The 23,063-nt window shown below is 36.2% G+C and overlaps 1 protein-coding gene across 1 annotated transcript; it reads left to right on the top strand.

The window, feature by feature from the left end:
* Nucleotides 1-501: 501 nt before the first annotated feature.
* LOC130393863 (uncharacterized) lies at nucleotides 502-5,411 on the top strand. The gene is made up of 4 exons (XM_056604619.1): nucleotides 502-941; nucleotides 2,230-2,349; nucleotides 2,753-2,971; nucleotides 4,620-5,411. Exons 1-4 carry the CDS (start codon nucleotides 782-784, stop codon nucleotides 4,931-4,933), a joined length of 813 nt encoding a protein of 270 aa, XP_056460594.1. The 5' UTR covers nucleotides 502-781; the 3' UTR covers nucleotides 4,934-5,411.
* Nucleotides 5,412-23,063: the final 17,652 nt, after the last annotated feature.

Genomic DNA, 23,063 nt, shown 5'->3' with positions numbered 1-23,063 from the left:
TCTGTTCCTGTGATTGAAGCCCCCTCTGCACATCCTGCGGATTAAAATATAAATATATTTCTTTAACAAAAAAGTCAAAAGTAAATTTGACATTAAACTTAAGAAGAAGACCAACTTACCATTCATAGTAGTCTCCACAAGACTTCTTTGTCATTTTCATTTTGCCTCTGCAGGTTTTGCATTTCATCTTCTGCTTGAGGATTTGTTTTTTCTGTAGCCACTTAATTAATTTTAAATGTTTCTTAGTTGATCGGCGACCCTCAATAAGGATTCTAAATTTCCTAGCTAAGTCTGTCATAGTGTACACAGCATGTCGTCAGACCCATCTATGCTTGACTGAGTGCGCTGTTAGCCCAATGTACATAATGGCTCTTTCCCTCCAATTCTTCCTTGGGGTTATAAAAAATAAATAATAAAAAAAAGATTCACAGCTAATGCAGCCGTTAGCACACTCAGGATCTCGTAATTACAAGATATTATCTCGTAATTACGAGATCCTGAGTGTGCTAACGGCTACATTAGCTGTGAAACTTTTTTTTATTACCGTAATTATGTATTATGTAATTCTTAAAACTTTTATATTATAAACCACTAAATAAATAAATATGCATACATTTATTTTTTTCAAATGCGCCAATCACAGTGGTCTGCATACATCTGACTCCTCCTGTTGGAACTCACTTCGCAGAGCTCAACAAGCAGAGACACTTGGCTGAAGTTCACATTGATGCTCTTTTGATTGCGCAAGCCAGGCTCGCTAGTTTATTTGGAAGTGTACGTAATGTCGGCAGGCACCAGATCTGGGAAAGTTTTAAGAAAGAACACAACAGCAGCGAAGGACGACAAAATGCTCCCCTCCGCCTCCGCTCAAACATGTGACATCAACTTTGACAGTGGTGATGACTCCACAGATACCCCCCATGTCTCTGAACCGAAGAAAGGTAAGTTCGAACAGGTTATGACCTAGCATTATGTTCATAAAATTAGGCTATGCTTACTGGTTAGCATTAACACTGGCACCCTTTCCCACACATTGACGAGACTATGGCGCACCGCCATAGTCCGCCGCGTGGTGAGAAAATCGATTCATTGGCCGAAGCATGTCATGCACTGGTACGAGACCTAGATTTGTTTTTATTATTATTAATACATATTTATTACACAGTCGGAGTACATGTGGTTATTTTTGACTAGGTATTATGTAATTCTTACAACTTTTGTTACGACCACGGGTCGGAACAAATGGAGTGTCGAACTCTGACCGTAGGCCTATTAAAGCCTGAGCCTATTCAAATAACCTGAGGTGCGTTCACTTTCAGAATCGCAAACATGGGCGAACGTTCGCGAACGATTTTAAACATTTTCCGTTAAACGAACATAAGCAAGCAAACGTTTACGAACATAGGCAAACTGTCTGAAGAGGTAGTTCTCCACAAACAGAGATGGATCGCGGTGCTCTCTTCGGCTACGTGACATTCGTTGCCATGGCATTAAACTAAACTATATTGAAATCATTTACTCCTTTCCTACACTGAAAGCAATAGATAAAACGTTTCATATAGCCTATCTACACCCTTACTTCAACTGTTGTCTTTTGCATCCTAAAATGCGATTTGAACGTTATATCGCAGTAAGTGGGTACAACTTCGGTGACGTAGCCCTCTATTCTTGAATTTTCCGTACTGGTTGTCTGCAGTAGGCTTTCAACGAGGTCGACCACTTGCAAACCCTCTTCTGTAAACTCTTCCATTAACATGGAGGCTGCCGCTAATACCATGGCCTTCGTATCCATTTTTTTTCGTTTACAGTTTGTTTAGAACGGTGTTCAAAAATCGTTCAAAATTAATTGTTTATGGTCAACGCGTTCGTTGCGAACGTTCGCCTATGTTCGCTGAACTTGAACGCACCTCAGGTCTTGTCATAGTGTATAAAAATTATTATTCTGCATGAATTACATTACAGCTTAGTGGCTACTTTACAGCTGAGTAACTACTTAAATGTCCAAAATACTCTAAGCTATTCATGAGAACGGCAATATTTTGCTCCTAACAGTAACTTTGATGCACAATACTTTCAAAATCTCTTACTTTCAAAAGTTATGGCTAGATAGACAATGTTCGTGGTATTTGTTACCGAATTTGCTATAACATAAACAGGCTGTGTTAAAAAAAAATATTAAATTGCTGTGTGTTAGCTGTACAACTATGCTGAAATGACGTTTTTTGACAGGTGACCGGTCACCAACGGTGAAGAATCTCCTCCAAAAGGCCAAGATGAGAGAGCGGTCTCAAGATAAGAAACTCCAGAAAGTGATAAAGGAGAGGGATGCTCTTCGCAAACAACTGGCATGTAAGGTTCAACAAGCCTACATTTTCGGTGTATGACACAAAAATGTATACAGTGTCAGTCAAACATATACCTATTCCAAGTAGGAGGTTAAGTGGTACACCTGGTTAGTTAAGTTAGAGGAAGTGGTAAACCTCCTTATAGTAGCCTGCTGGCTTTCTGTAGTTAAGAGAATGGAGACTCCAGACTCTTCTATTATCATATTTACCACTACCTCTAGCTTTACTTACCCTGGTTCGACACTTAACCACCTAATAGTAACCACCTAATAGTAACACATCCCAGGTCTAGGGTTATTTTGACTTTACACAAAATATTACCTTTGTTGGAACAAAAAGGAAGAAATGGTATTCTGTATAAGGCATCAGCAATATCTGTTTAATCTTTGTTTTTTTGTACTGTCTAGACCTGTCTAAAGCTCCCAGAGAAGAACAATCTTCAGAGGAAGACACTGCCTCCTGCTCATCATTGTCTTCAATGAGCCGGTCCTCCTCCTGTTCTTCCTCCTCCTCCTCAGATGAGAAGATGAAACGAAAGGGCAAGGGAAAACTCAGACTTTCAAAGACAAAGAACAAAATAAAGAAGGCCAGGAAGCACCACAAAGTGACTGATGTCCGCAAAAGAGGTAAAACTCCAGTAAAACGTTGAATCTATCCTTTATGGAGCAAATTCATTTTCCACCTCCCCTTGTCTTCAACATTTGAGATTGACCTTTCTCCAGGTCATTCAGCCTTTCTCTGAGTTTGACCACAGAGGTTAAAAGTGAAGCGAGAAGCACAAATGTCTGTTAAATTCTGTGTTCTATTTTCAGAAGGGGGAGGGGGGGAAATCCCAGAGTCGAGCCCTCATACCTCATACAGAAGTTAATTGAAAAGTTTACATTGTGACGTTATGTGACACTCCCACTTATGCAGACTGGAACTATTCACGTTTACTCCCATTGTAGTCTGGCTGAGCGGAAATGGACAGCGTCTATTGCGCTAGCGTCAGATTCCACCGCTACTCCTCCCCTTCCGGTTTCTGGCTTTCCCGTATTGCGCACCGCTGCTGCTTCCCGGGGTTAGCCCCGCCCCTACGATTATGATTGGTTTAAAGAAATAAAAACAGGCCAGCCCAGTTTCCCCACGGATAGACGGCTCTAAATAGCGTGGTTCCAGACCATTCTACTTGCTGTAGTTTGGTCTGGCTTTGCGAGACTACTCCCATTGTAATGTATTATGTTGCTCTACCTTGGTCAGTAACTTTGGTCTGACAGTAGTACTTTAAGCTCCAGCCTAGCATAGATTATTGAATCAGATTAGCCCATTAGCATCTCGCCTGTTAGTATCTTGCTCAAAAGTGACTAAGAATTCAAAGAAAAATTCTAATTAAAACTTGATCCTTCTGTAGTTGCAAAGAGTACAAAGACAGTGGATAATGAAATGTGGCGATTTTCTATTCCTATAAAACATGGAACTATACTCTCATTCCAGCATAGTAAATTAGGACATTTGCTGACACATCTGAAAATAGTCCCTCCATGTGTTAAAAGGATTATCAGGAGTGAATCAACCCGTAGCCCTGTTGTTTGAGGCTGCCGGGTGCTGTCAATAGGTATCAGAACGACAGCAATAGTTACAACGTAGACCAGATGCGGGCATAGGAAAACGAAACTCACATGCCCTCAGTAGTTAGCGTTGGCTGCCGTTTCGCTATTTGGTCTACCGTGCATGGAATTCTGTCGTTCTCATGCCTATCGACAGCACTTGGCAATGCGAAACAACAGGGCTACAGGTTGATTCACTCCGCATAATCCCTTTAAGTCAAGTAGTGCAAACCACGGTATTGATCACCATGTTCATTCTCTGTTGGTACACTTTGTAATTACTGAAGTATTACACAGGGAAAATATCAGATTTCTTAGTTACGTTTGAGCAAGATGCTAATGGGCGAGATAATGGTCTAATCTGATTCAATGATCTATGCTTGGCTGGAGCCAAAAATGCTACCGTCAGACTCAGAACGGCTGAATGAACTGGAGAAAGGTCAATCTCAATTAGGCTACTTAACTCGAGGGAAAGTGGAAACTGGTGTAATTCCCCAAATGGTGACGTATCCCTTTAATTCTACCCTAACATAAAGTGGACCTATTTAAAGGAGCTAGGTGGAATTCTGTCTTGTCTTGTATGCTGCCACATAACAATACAATAAGCATTTCAACTCATAGCACTGTTGTGACACATTTTTATGTACCGTCCATAATGTAGTTTTTCTTTATGATTTCCTCCTTGCAGCCCGTGGCCCTTTTGAAGTGATAAGAAGATACAAGAAGGTCCTGAAAGCATACAATCGGGGCTTGAAATTGTCGGCTTCCTGTGCATACGCAGGGGTGAACGAACTCACAGTCAGGTCCACGGCAAGCATTGCAGAGCTGGCAACAGCGTCACCTGCCGAGTTCACAAAGCTCCTCGATAAAACCAAACAGGGAAAGCTGAAAGATGTAGCAAATTTATGCGAAAACTACATTAAAGGTGATGCTCAGGTTCAGACAAAAATAGATGACTTAAAAAGTCAATGCAAATTAATCCCGTATGCAAAGAGAGCATAATTATTATTTTTTTACCCGTTCGTGTTGTTTTTTTCTAGTGTGGTTAAGAAATATTGCCTGTCTCTCACTCTGTCTTTCCCTCACTTTCTTGTGCTCTGTCTCACTGTCTTTCTCTCTTTTTCTCACGCTCTGGTTGAACCCCTCTCTCTTTCTCTGTTTATTTGATATACCATTTTATACATTCTGTTGGCATTCTAGTTTGATCATCTTTTGATCAGTTTAATGATCAGTGTTCCAGTAGACCATCAGGTTAACTATCAGTGGTCAGTGTTCCAGGAGAAAACAAAAAGCTATTTGTGAGCTCTTTGAGAGTCCTTTGTTAGAGAGTTATAAATAAAGTATTTTCATCCCCCTTCCCAACAGTGTGTGCTGAGATCATTCATTTCCAGTGTGAGAGTTAAAATATTTGCTATCGTTAATACATGTTATAATAAATATTTGTAAATGATTAATAATTACTGTTCCAACTTTATTATAAGGGTCCCCAATACTAATAGTTATATATTACTAATATATTCATTAAGCTTAACCAACTTGATTATAAGGGTCCCCCATACTGATAGTTATATATAACTAATATATTAATTAAGCTTAACCAACTTTATTATAAGGGTCCCCTATACTGATAGTTATATATTACTAATATATTAATTAAGCTTAACCAACTTGATTATAAGGGTCCCCTATACTGATAGTTATATATTACTAATATATTAATTAAGCTTAACCAACTTTATTATAAGGGTCCCCCATACTGATAGTTATATATTACTAATATATTAATTAAGCTTAACCAACTTTATTATAAGGGTCCCCCATACTGATAGTTATATATTACTAATATATTAATTAAGCTTAACCAACTTTATTATAAGGGTTCCCCATACTGATAGTTATATATTACTAATATATTAATTAAGCTTAACCAACTTTATTATAAGGGTCCCCCATACTGATAGTTATATATTACTCATATATTAATTAAGCTTAACCAACTTTATTATAAGGGTCCCCCATACTGATAGTTATATATTACTCATATATTAATTAAGCTTAACCAACTTCATTGTAAGAGTCCGATGAGGAGTGGTTCATATTGGGATAGGCAGAAGCACAGTTTAATAACAATTAGTTAAATAACAATATGTCATTAACTTTTATATCAACATATAGTTTGTAAATAAACATTTAACATTTAAATAATGTAAGAAATAACTGTTAATTAGTGCCAAAAATACATTTAGTTAACTATTAATAAATATTAATACAATATTAGTTAATAGATTGTTTTCTATTTGTTAAAACATTAACATACAAATTGTATGCAAACAACTAATATTTCATTAATGATGGAAAAACTATTAACTTGTGCCAAATAGATATTTTAGTAACAATTAACAAATATTAACAAAGGGTTAGGTAATGACTAGTTTGCTATTTATTATGGCACCTTATTATAAAGTGTTACCGATATTTCTGTTTGTTTCAGAAAAACAAGTCAAAAACACATTGTTGGTCAAAAAGTGATTCTAGCGCTCTGAAAAGCATTTTGCAAGCGTAAAAACCAAAAATGTTGATATCTGTCAATTTCAATGCAAACGTGTTATTAAGCTTACCAAAGGGTTATAGGGCCATACTCCACTATTTGGAAGTGGAATACATTAGTTTTGAGCAAAATCAACAATATAAGGTCAAAGACACATTGTTGGTCAAAAAGTGATTCTAGCGCTCTGAAAAGCATTTTGCACGCATAAAAACAAGAAATGTTGATTTTTCTGTTCATTTCAGAAAGCAAGTCGAAAACACATTGTTGGTCAAAAAGTGATTCTAAGCGCTCTGAAAAGAATTTTGCCGGCTTAAAAATAATAAATGTTGGTATCTCTGTCAATTTCAATGCAAACGTGTTACTAAGCTTACCAAAGGGTAATAGGGCCATACTCCACCATTTGGAAGGGGAATACATTAGTTTTGAGCAAAATCAACAATATAAGGTCAAAGACACATTGTTGGTCAAAAAGTGATTCTAGCGCTCTGAAAAGCATTTGGCACGCATAAAAACAAGAAATGTTGATTTTTCTGTTCATTTCAGAAAACATGTCGAAAACACATTGTTGGTCAAAAAGTGATTCTAGCGCTCTGAAAAGAATTGTGCTGGTATAAAAACCAGAAATGTTGGTATCTCTGTCAATTTCAATGCAAACGTGTTACAAAGCTTACCAAAGGGTTATTGGGCCATACTCCACTATTTGGAAGTGGAATACATTAGTTTTGAGCAAAATCAACAATAGAAGGTCAAAGACACATTGTTGGTCAAAAAGTGATTCTAGCGCTCTGAAAAACATTTGGCACGCATAAAAACAAGAAATGTTGATATTTCTGTTCGTTTCAGAAAAACAAGTCAAAAACACATTGTTGGTCAAAAAGTGATTCTAAGCGCTCTGAAAAGAATTTTGCCGGCATAAAAATAATAAATGTTGGTATCTCTGTCAATTTCAATGCAAACGTGTTACTAAGCTTACCAAAGGGTAATAGGGCCATACTCCACTATTTGGTAGTGGAATACATTAGTTTTGAGCAAAATCAACAATATAAGGTTAAAAACACATTGTTGGTCAAAAAGTGATTCTGGCGCTCTGAAAAGCATTTGGCACGCATAAAAACAAGAAATGTTGATATCTCTATTCGTTTCAGAAAAACAAGTCAAAAACACATTGTTGGTCAAAAAGTGATTCTAGCGCTCTGAAAAGCATTTTGCCGGCATAAAAACAATAAATGTTGGTATCTCTGTCGATTTCAATGCAAACATGTTACTATGCTTACCAAAGGGTAATAGGGCCATACTCCACCATTTGGAAGGGGAATACATTAGTTTTGAGCAAAATCAACAATATAAGGTCAAAGACACATTGATGGTCAAAAAGTGATTCTAGCGCTCTGAAAAGCATTTCGCACTCATAAAAACAAGAAATGTTGATTTTTCTGTTCATTTCAGAAAACATGTCGAAAACACATTGTTGGTCAAAAAGTGATTCTAGCGCTCTGAAAAGAATTGTGCAGGTATAAAAACAAGAAATGTTGGTATCTCTGTCAATTTCAATGCAAACGTGTTACAAAGCTTACCAAAGGGTTATTGGGCCACACTCCACTATTTGGAAGTGGAATATATTAGTTTTGAGCAAAATCAACAATGTAAGGTCAAAAACACGTTGTTGGTCGAAAAGTGATTCTAGCGCTCTGAAAAGCATTTGGAACGCATAAAAACAAGAAATGTTGATTTTTCTGTTCATTTCAGAAAACAAGTCGAAAACACATTGTTGGTCAAAAAGTGATTCTAGCGCTCTGAAAAGCATTTTGCAAGCGTAAAAACCAAAAATGTTGATATCTGTCAATTTCAATGCAAACGTGTTATTAAGCTTACCAAAGGGTTATAGGGCCATACTCCACTATTTTGAAGTGGAATACATTAGTTTTGAGCAAAATCAACAATATAAGGTCAAAGACACATTGTTGGTCAAAAAGTGATTCTAGCGCTCTGAAAAGCATTTGGCACGCATAAAAACAAGAAATGTTGATTTTTCTGTTCATTTCAGAAAGCAAGTCGAAAACACATTGTTGGTCAAAAAGTGATTCTAAGCGCTCTGAAAATAATTTTGCCGGCTTAAAAACAAGAAATGTTGGTATCTCTGTCAATTTCAATGCAAACGTGTTACAAAGCTTACCAAAGGGTTATTGGGCCATACTCCACTATTTGGAAGTGGAATATATTAGTTTTGAGCAAAATCAACAATGTAAGGTCAAAAACACGTTGTTGGTCGAAAAGTGATTCTAGCGCTCTGAAATGCATTTGGAACGCATAAAAACAAGAAATGTTGATTTTTCTGTTCATTTCAGAAAACAAGTCGAAAACACATTGTTGGTCAAAAAGTGATTCTAGCGCTCTGAAAAGCATTTTGCAAGCGTAAAAACAATAAATGTTGGTATCTCTGTCAATTTCAATGCAAACATGTTACTATGCTTACCAAAGGGTAATAGGGCCATACTCCACCATTTGTAAGGGGAATACATTAGTTTTGAGCAAAATCAACAATATAAGGTCAAAGACACATTGATGGTCAAAAAGTGATTCTAGCGCTCTGAAAAGCATTTCGCACTCATAAAAACAAGAAATGTTGATTTTTCTGTTCATTTCAGAAAACATGTCGAAAACACATTGTTGGTCAAAAAGTGATTCTAGCGCTCTGAAAAGAATTGTGCAGGTATAAAAACAAGAAATGTTGGTATCTCTGTCAATTTCAATGCAAACGTGTTACAAAGCTTACCAAAGGGTTATTGGGCCATACTCCACTATTTGGAAGTGGAATATATTAGTTTTGAGCAAAATCAACAATGTAAGGTCAAAAACACGTTGTTGGTCGAAAAGTGATTCTAGCGCTCTGAAAAGCATTTGGAACGCATAAAAACAAGAAATGTTGATATTTCTGTTCGTTTCAGAAAAACAAGTCAAAAACACATTGTTGGTCAAAAAGTGATTCTAGCGCTCTGAAAAGCATTTTGCCGGCATAAAAACAATAAATGTTGGTATCTCTGTCGATTTCAATGCAAACATGTTACTATGCTTACCAAAGGGTAATAGGGCCATACTCCACTATTTGGAAGTGGAATACATTAGTTTTGAGTAGAATCAACAATATAAGATTAAAGACACATTGTTGGTCAAAAAGTGATTCTAGCGCTCTGAAAAGCATTTTGCAAGCGTAAAAAACAAAAATGTTGATATCTGTCAATTTCAATGCAAACGTGTTACTAAGCTTATCAAAGGGTTATAGGGCCATACTCCACTATTTGGAAGTGTAATACATTAGTTTTGAGCAAAATCAACAATATAAGGTTAAAGACACATTGTTGGTCAAAAAGTGATTCTAGCGCTCTGAAAAGCATTTGGCACGCATAAAAACAAGAAATGTTGATATCTCTGTTCATTTCAGAAAAACAAGTCAAAAACACATTGTTGGTCAAAAAGTGATTCTAGCGCTCTGAAAAGCATTTTGCCGGCATAAAAACAAGAAATGTTGGTATCTCTGTCAATTTCAATGCAAACGTGTTACAAAGCTTACCAAAGGGTTATTGGGCCATACTCCACTATTTGGTAGTGGAATACATTAGTTTTGAGCAAAATCAACAAGCGTAAAAACCAAAAATGTTGATATCTGTCAATTTCAATGCAAACGTGTTATTAAGCTTACCAAAGGGTTATAGGGCCATACTCCACTATTTGGAAGTGGAATACATTAGTTTTGAGCAAAATCAACAATATAAGGTTAAAGACACATTGTTGGTCAAAAAGTGATTCTAGCGCTCTGAAAAGCATTTTGCAAGCATAAAAAACAAAAATGTTGATATCTGTCAATTTCAATGCAAACGTGTTACTAAGCTTATCAAAGGGTTATAGGGCCATACTCCACTATTTGGAAGTGTAATACATTAGTTTTGAGCAAAATCAACAATATAAGGTTAAAGACACATTGTTGGTCAAAAAGTGATTCTGGCGCTCTGAAAAGCATTTGGCACGCATAAAAACAAGAAATGTTGATATCTCTGTTCATTTCAGAAAAACAAGTCAAAAACACATTGTTGGTCAAAAAGTGATTCTAGCGCTCTGAAAAGCATTTTGCCGGCATAAAAACAAGAAATGTTGGTATCTCTGTCAATTTCAATGCAAACGTGTTACAAAGCTTACCAAAGGGTTATTGGGCCATACTCCACTATTTGGAAGTGGAATATATTAGTTTTGAGCAAAATCAACAATGTAAGGTCAAAAACACGTTGTTGGTCGAAAAGTGATTCTAGCGCTCTGAAAAGCATTTGGAACGCATAAAAACAAGAAATGTTGATTTTTCTGTTCATTTCAGAAAACAAGTCGAAACACATTGTTGGTCAAAAAGTGATTCTAGCGCTCTGAAAAGCATTTTGCAAGCGTAAAAACCAAAAATGTTGATATCTGTCAATTTCAATGCAAACGTGTTATTAAGCTTACCAAAGGGTTATAGGGCCATACTCCACTATTTGGAAGTGGAATACATTAGTTTTGAGCAAAATCAACAATATAAGGTTAAAGACACATTGTTGGTCAAAAAGTGATTCTAGCGCTCTGAAAAGCATTTGGCACGCATAAAAACAAGAAATGTTGATTTTTCTGATCATTTCAGAAAGCAAGTCGAAAACACATTGTTGGTCAAAAAGTGATTCTAAGCGCTCTGAAAATAATTTTGCCGGCATAAAAACAATAAATGTTGGTATCTCTGTCGATTTCAATGCAAACGTGTTACTATGCTTACCAAAGGGTAATAGGGCCATACTCCACCATTTGGAAGGGGAAGACATTAGTTTTGAGCAAAATCAACAATATAAGGTCAAAGACACATTGATGGTCAAAAAGTGATTCTAGCGCTCTGAAAAGCATTTCGCACTCATAAAAACAAGAAATGTTGATATCTCTGTTCATTTCAGAAAACATGTCGAAAACACATTGTTGGTCAAAAAGTGATTCTAGCGCTCTGAAAAGAATTGTGCAGGTATAAAAACAAGAAATGTTGGTATCTCTGTCAATTTCAATGCAAACGTGTTACAAAGCTTACCAAAGGGTTATTGGGCCATACTCCACTATTTGGAAGTGGAATATATTAGTTTTGAGCAAAATCAACAATGTAAGGTCAAAAACACGTTGTTGGTCGAAAAGTGATTCTAGCGCTCTGAAAAGCATTTGGAACGCATAAAAACAAGAAATGTTGGTATCTCTGTCAATTTCAATGCAAACGTGTTACTTAGCTTACCAAAGGGTTATAGGGCCATACTCCACTATTTGGAAGTGGAATACATTAGTTTTGAGTAGAATCAACAATATAAGATTAAAGACACATTGTTGGTCAAAAAGTGATTCTAGCGCTCTGAAAAGCATTTTGCAAGCGTAAAAAACAAAAATGTTGATATCTGTCAATTTCAATGCAAACGTGTTACTAAGCTTATCAAAGGGTTATAGGGCCATACTCCCAATACCGAAACCAGTTAAACAAGAAGTAACTCCAGAAATCGCGTCTAACATTTTCAAAATAACGATGCAAATCAACCCAGATTGGACAGAAGTGTATAGAACAACTCTGTTGAACAAAACAGCAACTAGTAATGCAGAACGTTGATAAATTAATGACTGAAATAGAGTTAACAGCCGCAGAAGTAGACGCTATTAAAACAGCCCAAAACAACATAAAAGACAAAACCGCCCTCGCTACACTTTGTGTATGGAGCCAACGTCAACTCGTTAAAGAACCCTCCAGATGTTTTTACTGCAAAAAGATAGGTCATCGGGAGAAATATTGCAGAAAGAAACACAGAGACGAGGCCAAACCGTCGGCCCCGCCCACGGAACCAGTCCGCGCCCCCCCACACCATGAAGAACCCACTACAACGCCCAGGTGAGTATAATCATTACTAGGACCCCTTGGAAAAGGAAACAAGGATCCAGGCAACGCTTCTTCAACTGTCTTCCACCCCCACCGAAAATCCAAAATGCTCCGTGCAGGTAGGACAAAACCATTTTGAATTTCTTGTCGATTCTGGTGCTATAGTATCAACTATTAACAAAACTGGTATTTTACAAGAAAGTAACCAAACATTGAAAACGGTTGGTATTGCTGGCATTTCGATGAGTGAAACAATATCAAAGCCGGTTCCCACTATTATATCACATGTCCCATTGGAACAGAAGTTTTTAATCTCTCCCACCTCTCCTGTTACAGTTCACCCCAGAGTTTATCGCAGGTACCATCTAAACTATGGGCCATGCATAAAAATCATGCAGGATTTGTAACCTCTTCACCATCTCTTAAAGTTACATTAAAGTCAGATGCTACTTTGACTTGTACTCGACAATATCGTTTATCCCTTCAGATTCCACACATTACACAGTAATTGATCTGTGCTAAGCGTTTTTCTCCATTCCAATACCATCTGACAGCCCTACCCATGGTTTTTATCCTAGTGATATGATCATGTTAAAGTCACTTAACCCAAATGTTCTCCTCCCCAGATGGCAAGGACCAATCCAGGTGTAACTGACCACGAGGGCTGCAGTCAAACTCCAAGGAAAACCAGAATGGATCCATGCAAGCCGATGCCGCCCAGCACCTCCAGAAGAGGAAAACACCAACACCTCGAATGGACCACCTCTACCGCGATCTGCATAATACTCCTGATGAGCCCAGCAGACCAATGCAACGCAACCACCAGCAACAACGACCGACTCCCAACCATAGCGGAACCCCAGCTAACCACATCATCACACAACCAGTTTGCAAGCCCACTTGCTGCAGCTCAAACCCACTTCAACACCACCAAGAATGGGCCACTTACTCCAATGAAGAGTTACCAAATGAAAAATGAGTGACCTAACATGCTCGACATAAATTTTACTAATGTACATATTGATCATTTACTTTTACTAATTTCTTTGAATTTACAAATTTTACAAATGTACATATTGATTACTTTATTAATGATTGATTTTTACTAATTTCTTTGAATTTTGTTCCTATTATTCTGTGTTTTAACTTGTTTCACCATCATTTGTAATCCTGTGCCATAATATACTACCTGTAATAAGTGTTGATCTTATGATCAAAAAGGGAGGAACTGTCGTGGAAATATCAATCATAACTATAAATATACAATCACATACAAATTATATTAACCTTGTTTATATAATTATTACATTAGAAGAAACTGTATACATTCTCCCTGTAACTTAAAACAAATCCCTTCCTCTCTTAAAACTGAGAGAGGTTAAGTTAATTCGTATTCAAGTTCCCACTGGAACCAGTAAGTCTGGTTTTGTGACCAGGCCAATCGACTGACTTCTTTGTTGTGTAAACTATTTACAGCCACCATGTCTTGCAAACCTGCAGACATGTCCAATAACCACCCGTTGTAATGCAAATTAACTTGGCCTTAGGTCACTCCCACTCCCTACCCACAATGGAAACGTTCCCTATAAGAATGTTGTTCACCTATTGTTTCATCGAATGTGTTCTTGGTAACTTTTGCTGCCGGTACTTTTCCCATGATCATGCTTTAAGATTAAATCAAATATTTCGCTGTCCGACGTGTCCGTGAGAGAACTTTCTCTTCATCATTGATTTTTCTGTTCATTTCAGAAAACATGTCGAAAACACATTGTTGGTCAAAAAGTGATTCTAGCGCTCTGAAAAGAATTGTGCAGGTATAAAAACAAGAAATGTTGGTATCTCTGTCAATTTCAATGCAAACGTGTTACAAAGCTTACCAAAGGGTTATTGGGCCATACTCCACTATTTGGAAGTGGAATATATTAGTTTTGAGCAAAATCAACAATGTAAGGTCAAAAACACGTTGTTGGTCGAAAAGTGATTCTAGCGCTCTGAAAAGCATTTGGAACGCATAAAAACAAGAAATGTTGATTTTTCTGTTCATTTCAGAAAACAAGTCCAAAACACATTGTTGGTCAAAAAGTGATTCTAGCGCTCTGAAAAGCATTTTGCAAGCGTAAAAACCAAAAATGTTGATATCTGTCAATTTCAATGCAAACGTGTTATTAAGCTTACCAAAGGGTTATGGGGCCATACTCCACTATTTGGAAGTGGAATAAATTAGTTTTGAGCAAAATCAACAATATAAGGTCAAAGACACATTGTTGGTCAAAAAGTGATTCTAGCGCTCTGAAAAACATTTGGCACGCATAAAAACAAGAAATGTTGATATTTCTGTTCGTTTCAGAAAAACAAGTCAAAAACACATTGTTGGTCAAAAAGTGATTCTAAGCGCTCTGAAAATAATTTTGCCGGCATAAAAATAATAAATGTTGGTATCTCTGTCAATTTCAATGCAAACGTGTTACAAAGCTTACCAAAGGGTTATTGGGCCATACTCCACTATTTGGAAGTGGAATATATTAGTTTTGAGCAAAATCAACAATGTAAGGTCAAAAACACGTTGTTGGTCGAAAAGTGATTCTAGCGCTCTGAAAAGCATTTGGAACGCATAAAAACAAGAAATGTTGTTTTTTCTGTTCATTTCAGAAAACAAGTCGAAAACACATTGTTGGTCAAAAAGTGATTCTAGCGCTCTGGAAAGCATTTTGCAAGCGTAAAAACCAAAAATGTTGATATCTGTCAATTTCAATGCAAACGTGTTATTAAGCTTACCAAAGGGTTATAGGGCCATACTCCACTATTTTGAAGTGGAATACATTAGTTTTGAGCAAAATCAACAATATAAGGTCAAAGACACATTGTTGGTCAAAAAGTGATTCTAGCGCTCTGAAAAGCATTTGGCACGCATAAAAACAAGAAATGTTGATTTTTCTGTTCATTTCAGAAAACATGTCGAAAACACATTGTTGGTCAAAAAGTGATTCTAGCGCTCTGAAAATAATTGTGCAGGTATAAAAACAAGAAATGTTGGTATCTCTGTCAATTTCAATGCAAACGTGTTACAAAGCTTACCAAAGGGTAATAGGGCCATACTCCACTATTTGGAAGGGGAATACATTAGTTTTGAGCAAAATCAACAATATAAGGTCAAAGACACATTGTTGGTCAAAAAGTGATTCTAGCGCTCTGAAAAGCATTTGGCACGCATAAAAACAAGAAATGTTGATTTTTCTGTTCATTTCAGAAAACATGTCGAAAACACATTGTTGGTCAAAAAGTGATTCTAGCGCTCTGAAAAGAATTGTGCAGGTATAAAAACAAGAAATGTTGGTATCTCTGTCAATTTCAATGCAAACGTGTTACAAAGCTTACCAAAGGGTAATAGGGCCATACTCCACCATTTGGAAGGGGAATACATTAGTTTTGAGCAAAATCAACAATATAAGGTCAAAGACACATTGTTGGTCAAAAAGTGATTTTAGCGCTCTGAAAAGCATTTGGCACGCATTAAAACAAGAAATGTTGATTTTTCTGTCATTTTCAATGCAAACGTGTGACTAAGCTTACCAAAGGGTTATAGGGCCATACTCCACTATTTGGTAGTGGAATACATTAGTTTTGAGCAAAATCAACAATATAAGGTTAAAAACACATTGTTGGTCAAAAAGTGATTCTGGCGCTCTGAAAAGCATTTGGCACGCATAAAAATAAGAAATGTTGATATCTCTATTCGTTTCAGAAAAACAAGTCAAAAAAACATTGTTGGTCAAAAAGTGATTCTAGCGCTCTGAAAAGCATTTTGCCGGCATAAAAACAATAAATGTTGGTATCTCTGTCGATTTCAATGCAAACATGTTACTATGCTTACCAAAGGGTAATAGGGCCATACTCCACCATTTGGAAGGGGAATACATTAGTTTTGAGCAAAATCAACAATGTAAGGTCAAAAACACGTTGTTGGTCGAAAAGTGATTCTAGCGCTCTGAAAAGCATTTGGAACGCATAAAAACAAGAAATGTTGGTATCTCTGTCAATTTCAATGCAAACGTGTTACTTAGCTTACCAAAGGGTTATAGGGCCATACTCCACTATTTGGAAGTGGAATACATTAGTTTTGAGTAGAATCAACAATATAAGATTAAAGACACATTGTTGGTCAAAAAGTGATTCTAGCGCTCTGAAAAGCATTTTGCAAGCGTAAAAAACAAAAATGTTGATATCTGTCAATTTCAATGCAAACGTGTTACTAAGCTTATCAAAGGGTTAAAGGGCCATACTCCACTATTTGGAAGTGTAATACATTAGTTTTGAGCAAAATCAACAATATAAGGTTAAAGACACATTGTTGGTCAAAAAGTGATTCTAGCGCTCTGAAAAGCATTTGGCACGCATAAAAACAAGAAATGTTGATTTTTCTGTTCATTTCAGAAAACATGTCGAAAACACATTGTTGGTCAAAAAGTGATTCTAGCGCTCTGAAAAGAATTGTGCAGGTATAAAAACAAGAAATGTTGGTATCTCTGTCAATTTCAATGCAAACGTGTTACAAAGCTTACCAAAGGGTTATTGGGCCATACTCCACTATTTGGAAGTGGAATATATTAGTTTTGAGCAAAATCAACAATGTAAGGTCAAAAACACGTTGTTGGTCGAAAAGTGATTCTAGCGCTCTGAAAAGCATTTGGAACGCATAAAAACAAGAAATGTTGGTATCTCTGTCAATTTCAATGCAAACGTGTTACTTAGCTTACCAAAGGGTTATAGGGCCATACTCCACTATTTGGAAGTGGAATACATTAGTTTTGAGTAGAATCAACAATATAAGATAAAAGACACATTGTTGGTCAAAAAGTGATTCTAGCGCTCTGAAAAGCATTTTGCAAGCGTAAAAAACAAAAATGTTGATATCTGTCAATTTCAATGCAAACGTGTTACTAAGCTTATCAAAGGGTTATAGGGCCATACTCCACTATTTGGAAGTGTAATACATTTGTTTTGAGCAAAATCAACAATATAAGGTTAAAGACACATTGTTGGTCAAAAAGTGATTCTAGCGCTCTGAAAAGCATTTGGCACGCATAAAAACAAGAAATGTTGATTTTTCTGTTCATTTCAGAAAACATGTCGAAAACACATTGTTGGTCAAAAAGTGATTCTAGCGCTCTGAAAAGAATTGTGCAGGTATAAAAACAAGAAATGTTGGTATCTCTGTCAATTTCAATGCAAACGTGTTACAAAGCTTACCAAAGGGTTATTGGGCCATACTCCACTATTTGGTAGTGGAATATATTAGTTTTGAGCAAAATCAACAATGTAAGGTCAAAAACACGTTGTTGGTCGAAAAGTGATTCTAGCGCTCTGAAAAGCATTTGGAAAGCATTAAAAAAAAGAAATGTTGATTTTTCGGTTCATTTCAGAAAACAAGTCCAAAACACATTGTTGGTCAAAAAGTGATTCTAGCGCTCTGAAAAGCATTTTGCAAGCGTAAAAACCAAAAATGTTGATATCTGTCAATTTCAATGCAAACGTGTTATTAAGCTTACCAAAGGGTTATAGGGCCATACTCCACTATTTGGAAGTGGAATACATTAGTTTTGAGTAGAATCAACAATATAAGATTAAAGACACATTGTTGGTCAAAAAGTGATTCTAGCGCTCTGAAAAGCATTTTGCAAGCGTAAAAAACAAAAATGTTGATATCTGTCAATTTCAATGCAAACGTGTTACTAAGCTTATCAAAGGGTTATAGGGCCATACTCCACTATTTGGAAGTGGAATACATTAGTTTTGAGTAGAATCAACAATATAAGATTAAAGACACATTGTTGGTCAAAAAGTGATTCTAGCGCTCTGAAAAGCATTTTGCAAGCGTAAAAAACAAAAATGTTGATATCTGTCAATTTCAATGCAAACGTGTTACTAAGCTTATCAAAGGGTTATAGGGCCATACTCCACTATTTGGAAGTGTAATACATTAGTTTTGAGCAAAATCAACAATATAAGGTTAAAGACACATTGTTGGTCAAAAAGTGATTCTAGCGCTCTGAAAAGCATTTGGCACGCATAAAAACAAGAAATGTTGATTTTTCTGTTCATTTCAGAAAACATGTCGAAAACACATTGTTGGTCAAAAAGTGATTCTAGCGCTCTGAAAAGAATTGTGCAGGTATAAAAACAAGAAATGTTGGTATCTCTGTCAATTTCAATGCAAACGTGTTACAAAGCTTACCAAAGGGTTATTGGGCCATACTCCACTATTTGGTAGTGGAATATATTAGTTTTGAGCAAAATCAACAATGTAAGGTCAAAAACACGTTGTTGGTCGAAAAGTGATTCTAGCGCTCTGAAAAGCATTTGGAAAGCATTAAAAAAAGAAATGTTGATTTTTCTGTTCATTTCAGAAAACAAGTCCAAAACACATTGTTGGTCAAAAAGTGATTCTAGCGCTCTGAAAAGCATTTTGCAAGCGTAAAAACCAAAAATGTTGATATCTGTCAATTTCAATGCAAACGTGTTATTAAGCTTACCAAAGGGTTATAGGGCCATACTCCACTATTTGGAAGTGGAATACATTAGTTTTGAGTAGAATCAACAATATAAGATTAAAGACACATTGTTGGTCAAAAAGTGATTCTAGCGCTCTGAAAAGCATTTTGCAAGCGTAAAAAACAAAAATGTTGATATCTGTCAATTTCAATGCAAACGTGTTACTAAGCTTATCAAAGGGTTATAGGGCCATACTCCACTATTTGGAAGTGTAATACATTAGTTTTGAGCAAAATCAACAATATAAGGTTAAAGACACATTGTTGGTCAAAAAGTGATTCTAGCGCTCTGAAAAGCATTTGGCACGCATAAAAACAAGAAATGTTGATTTTTCTGTTCATTTCAGAAAACATGTCGAAAACACATTGTTGGTCAAAAAGTCATTCTAGCGCTCTGAAAAGAATTGTGCAGGTATAAAAACAAGAAATGTTGGTATCTCTGTCAATTTCAATGCAAACGTGTTACAAAGCTTACCAAAGGGTTATTGGGCCATACTCCACTATTTGGAAGTGGAATATATTAGTTTTGAGCAAAATCAACAATGTAAGGTCAAAAACACGTTGTTGGTCGAAAAGTGATTCTAGCGCTCTGAAAAGCATTTGGAACGCATAAAAACAAGAAATGTTGGTATCTCTGTCAATTTCAATGCAAACGTGTTACTTAGCTTACCAAAGGGTTATAGGGCCATACTCCACTATTTGGAAGTGGAATACATTAGTTTTGAGCAAAATCAACAATATAAGGTTAAAGACACATTGTTGGTCAAAAAGTGATTCTAGCGCTCTGAAAAGCATTTGGCACGCATAAAAACAAGAAATGTTGATTTTTCTGTTCATTTCAGAAAACATGTCGAAAACACATTGTTGGTCAAAAAGTGATTCTAGCGCTCTGAAAAGAATTGTGCAGGTATAAAAACAAGAAATGTTGGTATCTCTGTCAATTTCAATGCAAACGTGTTACAAAGCTTACCAAAGGGTTATTGGGCCATACTCCACTATTTGGAAGTGGAATATATTAGTTTTGAGCAAAATCAACAATGTAAGGTCAAAAACACGTTGTTGGTCGAAAAGTGATTCTAACGCTCTGAAAAGCATTTGGAACGCATAAAAACAAGAAATGTTGATTTTTCTGTTCATTTCAGAAAACAAGTCCAAAACACATTGTTGGTCAAAAAGTGATTCTAGCGCTCTGAAAAGCATTTTGCAAGCGTAAAAACCAAAAATGTTGATATCTGTCAATTTCAATGCAAACGTGTTATTAAGCTTACCAAAGGGTTATGGGGCCATACTCCACTATTTGGAAGTGGAATAAATTAGTTTTGAGCAAAATCAACAATATAAGGTCAAAGACACATTGTTGGTCAAAAAGTGATTCTAGCGCTCTGAAAAACATTTGGCACGCATAAAAACAAGAAATGTTGATATTTCTGTTTGTTTCAGAAAAACAAGTCAAAAACACATTGTTGGTCAAAAAGTGATTCTAAGCGCTCTGAAAATAATTTTGCCGGCATAAAAATAATAAATGTTGGTATCTCTGTCAATTTCAATGCAAACGTGTTACAAAGCTTACCAAAGGGTTATTGGGCCATACTCCACTATTTGGAAGTGGAATATATTAGTTTTGAGCAAAATCAACAATGTAAGGTCAAAAACACGTTGTTGGTCGAAAAGTGATTCTATTGCTCTGAAAAGCATTTGGAACGCATAAAAACAAGAAATGTTGATTTTTCTGTTCATTTCAGAAAACAAGTCGAAAACACATTGTTGGTCAAAAAGTGATTCTAGCGCTCTGGAAAGCATTTTGCAAGCGTAAAAACCAAAAATGTTGATATCTGTCAATTTCAATGCAAACGTGTTATTAAGCTTACCAAAGGGTTATAGGGCCATACTCCACTATTTTGAAGTGGAATACATAAGTTTTGAGCAAAATCAACAATATAAGGTCAAAGACACATTGTTGGTCAAAAAGTGATTCTAGCGCTCTGAAAAGCATTTGGCACGCACAAAAACAAGAAATGTTGATTTTTCTGTTCATTTCAGAAAGCAAGTCGAAAACACATTGTTGGTCAAAAAGTGATTCTAAGCGCTCTGAAAAGAATTTTGCCGGCTTAAAAATAATAAATGTTGGTATCTCTGTCAATTTCAATGCAAACGTGTTACTAAGCTTACCAAAGGGTAATAGGGCCATACTCCACCATTTGGAAGGGGAATACATTCGTTTTGAGCAAAATAAACAATATAAGGTCAAAGACACATTGTTGGTCAAAAAGTGATTCTAGCGCTCTGAAAAGCATTTGGCACGCATAAAAACAAGAAATGTTGATTTTTCTGTTCATTTCAGAAAACATGTCGAAAACACATTGTTGGTCAAAAAGTGATTCTAGCGCTCTGAAAAGAATTGTGCAGGTATAAAAACAAGAAATGTTGGTATCTCTGTCAATTTCAATGCAAACGTGTTACAAAGCTTACCAAAGGGTAATAGGGCCATACTCCACCATTTGGAAGGGGAATACATTAGTTTTGAGCAAAATCAACAATATAAGGTCAAAGACACATTGTTGGTCAAAAAGTGATTCTAGCGCTCTGAAAAGCATTTGGCACGCATAAAAACAAGAAATGTTGATTTTTCTGTTCATTTCAGAAAACATGTCGAAAACACATTGTTGGTCAAAAAGTGATTCTAGCGCTCTGAAAATAATTGTGCAGGTATAAAAACAAGAAATGTTGGTATCTCTGTCAATTTCAATGCAAACGTGTTACAAAGCTTACCAAAGGGTAATAGGGCCATACTCCACCATTTGGAAGGGGAATACATTAGTTTTGAGCAAAATCAACAATATAAGGTCAAAGACACATTGTTGGTCAAAAAGTGATTCTAGCGCTCTGAAAAGCATTTGGCACGCATAAAAACAAGAAATGTTGATTTTTCTGTTCATTTCAGAAAACATGTCGAAAACACATTGTTGGTCAAAAAGTGATTCTAGCGCTCTGGAAAGCATTTTGCAAGCGTAAAAACCAAAAATGTTGATATCTGTCAATTTCAATGCAAACGTGTTATTAAGCTTACCAAAGGGTTATAGGGCCATACTCCACTATTTGGAAGGGGAATACATTAGTTTTGAGCAAAATCAACAATATAAGGTCAAAGACACATTGTTGGTCAAAAAGTGATTCTAGCGCTCTGAAAAGCATTTGGCACGCATAAAAACAAGAAATGTTGATTTTTCTGTTCATTTCAGAAAACATGTCGAAAACACATTGTTGGTCAAAAAGTGATTCTAGCGCTCTGAAAAGAATTGTGCAGGTATAAAAACAAGAAATGTTGGTATCTCTGTCAATTTCAATGCAAACGTGTTACAAAGCTTACCAAAGGGTAATAGGGCCATACTCCACCATTTGGAAGGGGAATACATTAGTTTTGAGCAAAATCAACAATATAAGGTCAAAGACACATTGTTGGTCAAAAAGTGATTTTAGCGCTCTGAAAAGCATTTGGCACGCATTAAAACAAGAAATGTTGATTTTTCTGTCATTTTCAATGCAAACGTGTGACTAAGCTTACCAAAGGGTTATAGGGCCATACTCCACTATTTGGTAGTGGAATACATTAGTTTTGAGCAAAATCAACAATATAAGGTTAAAAACACATTGTTGCTCAAAAAGTGATTCTGGCGCTCTGAAAAGCATTTGGCACGCATAAAAATAAGAAATGTTGATATCTCTATTCGTTTCAGAAAAACAAGTCAAAAACACATTGTTGGTCAAAAAGTGATTCTAGCGCTCTGAAAAGCATTTTGCCGATATAAAAACAATAAATGTTGGTATCTCTGTCGATTTCAATGCAAACATGTTACTATGCTTACCAAAGGGTAATAGGGCCATACTCCACCATTTGGAAGGGGAATACATTAGTTTTGAGCAAAATCAACAATATAAGGTCAAAGACACATTGTTGGTCAAAAAGTGATTTTAGCGCTCTGAAAAGCATTTGGCACGCATTAAAACAAGAAATGTTGATTTTTCTGTCATTTTCAATGCAAACGTGTGACTAAGCTTACCAAAGGGTTATAGGGCCATACTCCACTATTTGGTAGTGGAATACATTAGTTTTGAGCAAAATCAACA

This window comes from Gadus chalcogrammus, chromosome 12, assembly GCF_026213295.1.
Source record: "Gadus chalcogrammus isolate NIFS_2021 chromosome 12, NIFS_Gcha_1.0, whole genome shotgun sequence".
Classification (NCBI taxonomy): domain Eukaryota; kingdom Metazoa; phylum Chordata; class Actinopteri; order Gadiformes; family Gadidae; genus Gadus; species Gadus chalcogrammus.
Note: the sequence above shows the minus strand (reverse complement) of the source record. Positions and strands in the feature narration are given on the sequence as shown.

What these genes read in the sequence shown, in the direction of transcription:
- LOC130393863 (XM_056604619.1), top strand. Translation starts at nt 782, where the DNA reads ATGTCGGCAGGCACCAGATCTGGGAAAGTTTTAAGAAAGAACACAACA. An exon ending in TGTCTCTGAACCGAAGAAAG is followed by an intron (nt 942 to 2,229) that starts GTAAGTTCGAAC and finishes GTTTTTTGACAG; the next exon opens with GTGACCGGTCACCAACGGTG. An exon ending in TCTTCGCAAACAACTGGCAT is followed by an intron (nt 2,350 to 2,752) that starts GTAAGGTTCAAC and finishes TGTACTGTCTAG; the next exon opens with ACCTGTCTAAAGCTCCCAGA.